The sequence below is a fragment of the Nanorana parkeri genome, unplaced genomic scaffold (assembly GCF_000935625.1).
Source record: "Nanorana parkeri isolate BGI_ZX_2015 unplaced genomic scaffold, ASM93562v1 scaffold1565, whole genome shotgun sequence".
Classification (NCBI taxonomy): domain Eukaryota; kingdom Metazoa; phylum Chordata; class Amphibia; order Anura; family Dicroglossidae; genus Nanorana; species Nanorana parkeri.
The window spans coordinates 69,337-74,521 of record NW_017307833.1 but is presented as its reverse complement, the minus strand read 5'-3'; the positions used below and the strand labels follow the sequence as shown (position 1 = coordinate 74,521).

Genomic DNA, 5,185 nt, shown 5'->3' with positions numbered 1-5,185 from the left:
CCCCCTACATATCTGGAGTTAAAGATGGACACAAAGAAAAAGGATACAAATGGTATAAAAGAGAAAAGAAAAAAAGTCTAAGCAGTACAGAGATAGAGAGGTGCAGACTTGTGACGTTACAGGTCCACTTTAATGGGGTCTCTGAGCGGAGATGTGACCAACAGGCGGCCGTTATTCTGATTCTCCCTCTACCAATCAAAGGGCAAGAAACTCCACTCACCCACATCCATCCAATCCGGGGGGACGATGCGACATTTCTGCCTCTGCTTCAGATTGATGGCCATCCAGAGAGGGACCTGTTATGTGCAGCCTGTCACCCCCGGGGCCTCTCTCCGGTAGCCAGCCGGAGCCGTCGAATCAGGAAGCCGGGCGCCGTGTAACGACGCGACGCCCTGCTTTCCGATTGGCCGGGAAGCTGGCTTCATGCTTCCTCGTCATCTCATTTGTTATTGGTCAGAGCGGTCAGAAGCGCTTGTCATTGGTCAGGTTGGCCGCAGTGACCAAGGAGTGCTCGCCGTTTGCAAGTGTCATTTGAAATACATTGTGCAGGGCTGCAATGCGGTGTACGGGGGACAGATCCAACACCAGCAGCCGCATAGAGGAAGCAGTGTATGTTCAGAGGAAAGAGCAGCGGGAGGGGGGAGAGGGAGCAGGCTGGTGGGTGTAATTCCATTCTCCCAAATTCGCCTGGGAAAATGGAATTACCCTTTAAAAAGGAGGCATCAGGGGCCTATTAGACTCCTAATGTCACCTCTGAAGCTGATCAACCGCAGACCTTACTTGCTTGGCCACAGCAGCCAGGGAATTACTCTGAGCCCGAGAGTGACAAAATCCTCGTCACTTCCAGAGTCATTCACTGGAGACGAGATCCTTGAACAGACATTCCCTGGTTCCTCTCTGCTCCACCCACCATGCCCATACCAGGTGGTTCGCAGGAGGGGCAGTAGTAGAGCCCAGGATACATGGTCGAGGGCAGTAATAGTGGGGGGAGGGGGAGTGAGCATTTCTTTAGGGGGGGGTATGAAAGTAATGGGGTGCCTTCCATCAGGCAGTCTGCTTGTAAGGCCTAAATACTGTTTTAAAACCCTTGCTACCAGCCGCCATTTATAACCGGTGCTGGCGGACGGTTGGGTAGGCGGTGCCTTGACGTTGGAAACATTTGCAGATCTGATATGGAAAGTATGTAGCGCATCGTGAGGCTGTCTCTGAACAGCGTCGGGCCCCCCCCCCCCCCTACATATCTGGAGTTAAAGATGGACACAAAGAAAAAGGATACAAATGGTATAAAAGAGAAAAGAAAAAAAGTCTAAGCAGTACAGAGATAGAGAGGTGCAGACTTGTGACGTTACAGGTCCACTTTAATGGGGTCTCTGAGCGGAGATGTGACCAACAGGCGGCCGTTATTCTGATTCTCCCTCTACCAATCAAAGGGCAAGAAACTCCACTCACCCACATCCATCCAATCCGGGGGGACGATGCGACATTTCTGCCTCTGCTTCAGATTGATGGCCATCCAGAGAGGGACCTGGACAGGCAGGCCGGGATTGAACGGACCCAAATCACCCTGAAAGACGGCGGAGGAGAATGGTCACATGAATGGGAATTCAATGCTCGTGCGTCATTGTGAAAACGGTACAACTTTACCTGCACGGGGCAATAGAACATCTGGTTCCCCCTTCCCCCACTGACATTCTAATGGCATTTTTAGATGAAACCTTTCCGTTTTCATTAAATACTTTATTTTATTCCTAATTATGTCATCGCTGAGTCTTTGCACTTCTCTATGCAATGCGGGCAGATCATGGCTGGTGGGAGGGGTGGCAGGGTGCTGCACATAGCTTCCTGACAACATCATAGCATCCGGCCTCAGTACTTCTCTCAAAAGCCCTCACCCCTGATGCAAGCAGTGGGCGGGCTCCTCAGAGCCGGTTATAGGATCCTGCCTGCAAGGTGACCCTTGTAGAGCCCTCCCTTCCTGCCCGCCAGCTGACCCCCACAGAGCCCTCCTTCCAGCTGACCCCACCCTCCTTCCTGCCAGCTGACCCTTGTAGAGCCCTCCCTTCCTGCCCGCCAGCTGACCCCCAGAGCCCTCCTTCCAGCTGACCCCACCCTCCTTCCTGCCAGCTGACCCTTGTAGAGCCCTCCCTTCCTGCCCGCCAGCTGACCCCCAGAGCCCTCCTTCCAGCTGACCCCACCCTCCTTCCTGCCAGCTGACCCTTGTAGAGCCCTCCCTTCCTGCCCGCCAGCTGACCCCCAGAGCCCTCCTTCCAGCTGACCCCACCCTCCTTCCTGCCAGCTGACCCTTGTAGAGCCCTCCCTTCCTGCCCGCCAGCTGACCCCCAGAGCCCTCCTTCCAGCTGACCCCACCCTCCTTCCTGCCAGCTGACCCTTGTAGAGCCCTCCCTTCCTGCCCGCCAGCTGACCCCCACAGAGCCCTCCTTCCAGCTGACCCCACCCTCCTTCCTGCCAGCTGACCCTTGTAGAGCCCTCCCTTCCTGCCCGCCAGCTGACCCCCACAGAGCCCTCCTTCCAGCTGACCCCACCCTCCTTCCTGCCAGCTGACCCTTGTAGAGCCCTCCCTTCCTGCCCGCCAGCTGACCCCCACAGAGCCCTCCTTCCAGCTGACCCCACCCTCCTTCCTGCCAGCTGACCCTTGTAGAGCCCTCCCTTCCTGCCCGCCAGCTGACCCCCACAGAGCCCTCCTTCCAGCTGACCCCACCCTCCTTCCTGCCAGCTGACCCTTGTAGAGCCCTCCCTTCCTGCCCGCCAGCTGACCCCCACAGAGCCCTCCTTCCAGCTGACCCCACCCTCCTTCCTGCCAGCTGACCCTTGTAGAGCCCTCCCTTCCTGCCCGCCAGCTGACCCCCACAGAGCCCTCCTTCCAGCTGACCCCACCCTCCTTCCTGCCAGCTGACCCTTGTAGAGCCCTCCTTCTAGCTGTCCCCAGCAGAGCCCTCCCTTCTTCCTGCCAGCTGACCCTTGTAGAGCCCTCCCTTCTTCCTGCCGAGCCTTCCCTTCCTGCTTGCCAGCTGACCCCACAGAGCCCTCCTTCCTGTCGACTGACCCTTGCACAGAACCCTCCCTCCTTCCTGACCCCTGCAGAACCCTCCCTCCTTCCTGACCCCTGCAGAACCCTCCCTCCTTCCCGCCGACTGACCCTTGCAGAACCCTCCTTCCTGTCAGCTGACTCCCACAGTGCCCTCCTTCCTGCCTGCAGGGAATCCCAAACATACTGGACAAAAAACCTGACTGCAAACATCAAAGTGTGAACACAGACACATCAACCAAACTGTGCATGGGACACATCAACGGCCCGGTGTCAGGCCCGGCAGGGAGATCCGAATTAGGAGAACAGGCAGAATGTGTATGGAACGGACGGGGCGGGTAGAGCTGGCTCTGCCTCTAGATAGGCAGAGCCAGCTGTCACTCGCGCAGCTGGGCGGATCCAGACATCGTTGTCAGGGTCCACTGCGGCGTCTCAGTATACCGCGAGCTGTAGCCCGCTATATACTGGGCTTAGGGTGACGGGAGGACGCTAGTTTGACTCCTCCCGTTACCCTAAGGAGAACTATGGGGGAAAGCCCTGACCCCATAGTTCTCCTTTAATACAGAAAGGCAGAAGCTCCTCCAATCAGGACTAAGAATTGGTGTAAGTGGAGATCTTATGTAACTAATAGCTTGATACATATAGCGCCGACATCTTCAGTAGCGCTGTACAAAGTGAGGACATGGAAGGTGGAGTAATAATAAACCGGGAGCCCAGCTCGGGGAGTTATATTACTAGTTTTTGGGGGTTTTATTGGTTTTTACATTGCACCTGCATCATCCATGGCGCGGTACAAAGTGAGGACATACATGGCAACAAATGATCTAATAATGGGAGTCCTGCCCAGTGAGCCATTTATATTGCATTCTATAGCGCCAGCATCTGCCAAAGCGATGTACAAAGTGAAGACATACAGGGCTACGTCATGGTGCTTTATTGGCAGCCCGGTCCGGAGAACCACGCATCGCCTAATATAGCACCAACATGGTCGGTGGCGCTGTACAAAGCGACGAGGGAAATATGACGGGAGCCCAGTCCAGAGAGCCAGACCGCTGCCCTCTGTAGCGCCAACATCGACTGTAGCGCCGTACAAAGTGATACAATGGTGCAGCGACTTGTTTTGTATTGGAAGCACATGGGAGTAGAGGGGACATCCTTCCCAAATGGCTGGTATGCCAACACCTACCATAGCGCTGTACACAGTGAAGACACACCGGGCAGATGATAGTATTTGATTGCACAGACTCATTTTATTGCTAGTGAGGCCTCTATAGCACCTGCACAGCCTATAGCGCTGTACATACAGGGGAGATAATGGGAACCCTGACCAGAAAGACTTTCAGTATAATTGCCAGTGATCACTACAGACGTGTATATCACCGGCATATTCCATATCGCTGTACAAAGCGAGGACATACTGAGCAGGCAATTGCTCTTCTATCTGGCCTGGGCTCCCATTATAATAACACTATTAATCTCTATAGCGCCTGCACAGTCCGTGGCGTTGTACAAAGTGAGGACATACTGAGCAGGCAATTGCTCGTCTATCTGGCCTCCCATTATAATAACACTATTAATCTCTATAGCGCCTGCACAGTCCGTGGCGCTGTACAAAGCGAGGACATACTGAGCAGGCAATTGCTCTTCTATCTGGCCTGGGCTCCCATTATAATAACACTATTAATCTCTATAGCGCCTGCACAGTCCGTGGCGTTGTACAAAGCGAGGACATACTGCGCAGGCAATTGCTCGTCTATCTGGCCTCCCATTATAATAACACTATTAATCTCTATAGCGCCTGCACAGTCCGTGGCGCTGTACAAAGCGAGGACATACTGAGCAGGCAATTGCTCTTCTATCTGGCCTGGGCTCCCATTATAACAACACTATTAATCTCTATAGCGCCTGCACAGTCCGTGGCGTTGTGCAAAGTGAGGGCATACATGGGAGCTAACCGTACATGTTTCTGCACTGAGCTCCCCATTATATTAATACTGCTCATGGCTTCTGTTGCCTTCAATAGCACCAACACTCTCCGGAGTGCAGTACAAAGCAATGCTATTGAAACACCTGCCTCCGGAAGCCGGTGACAGGTCCTCTTCTCTCTACCCCCCCCCCCCCCCCCGGGGGAGAGCCCCC

At 54.5% G+C, this 5,185-nt stretch overlaps 1 protein-coding gene across 2 annotated transcripts in view; it reads right to left on the bottom strand.

Moving 5' to 3' along the window:
* Positions 1-5,185, bottom strand: part of GINS2 (GINS complex subunit 2) — a 22,538-nt gene that overhangs the window by 16,917 nt on the left and 436 nt on the right. Inside the window, exons 2-3 of one of the 2 annotated variants that reach the window (XM_018570648.1) lie at positions 1,526-1,564; positions 221-296 (exon numbers count right to left, since the gene is read on the bottom strand). In XM_018570648.1, coding sequence (XP_018426150.1) covers positions 221-296; positions 1,526-1,564 — 115 coding nt within the window. Of the gene's footprint in view, positions 1-220; positions 297-1,449; positions 1,565-5,185 lie in introns of both variants that reach the window. The other variant, XM_018570647.1, reaches the window with a different exon arrangement.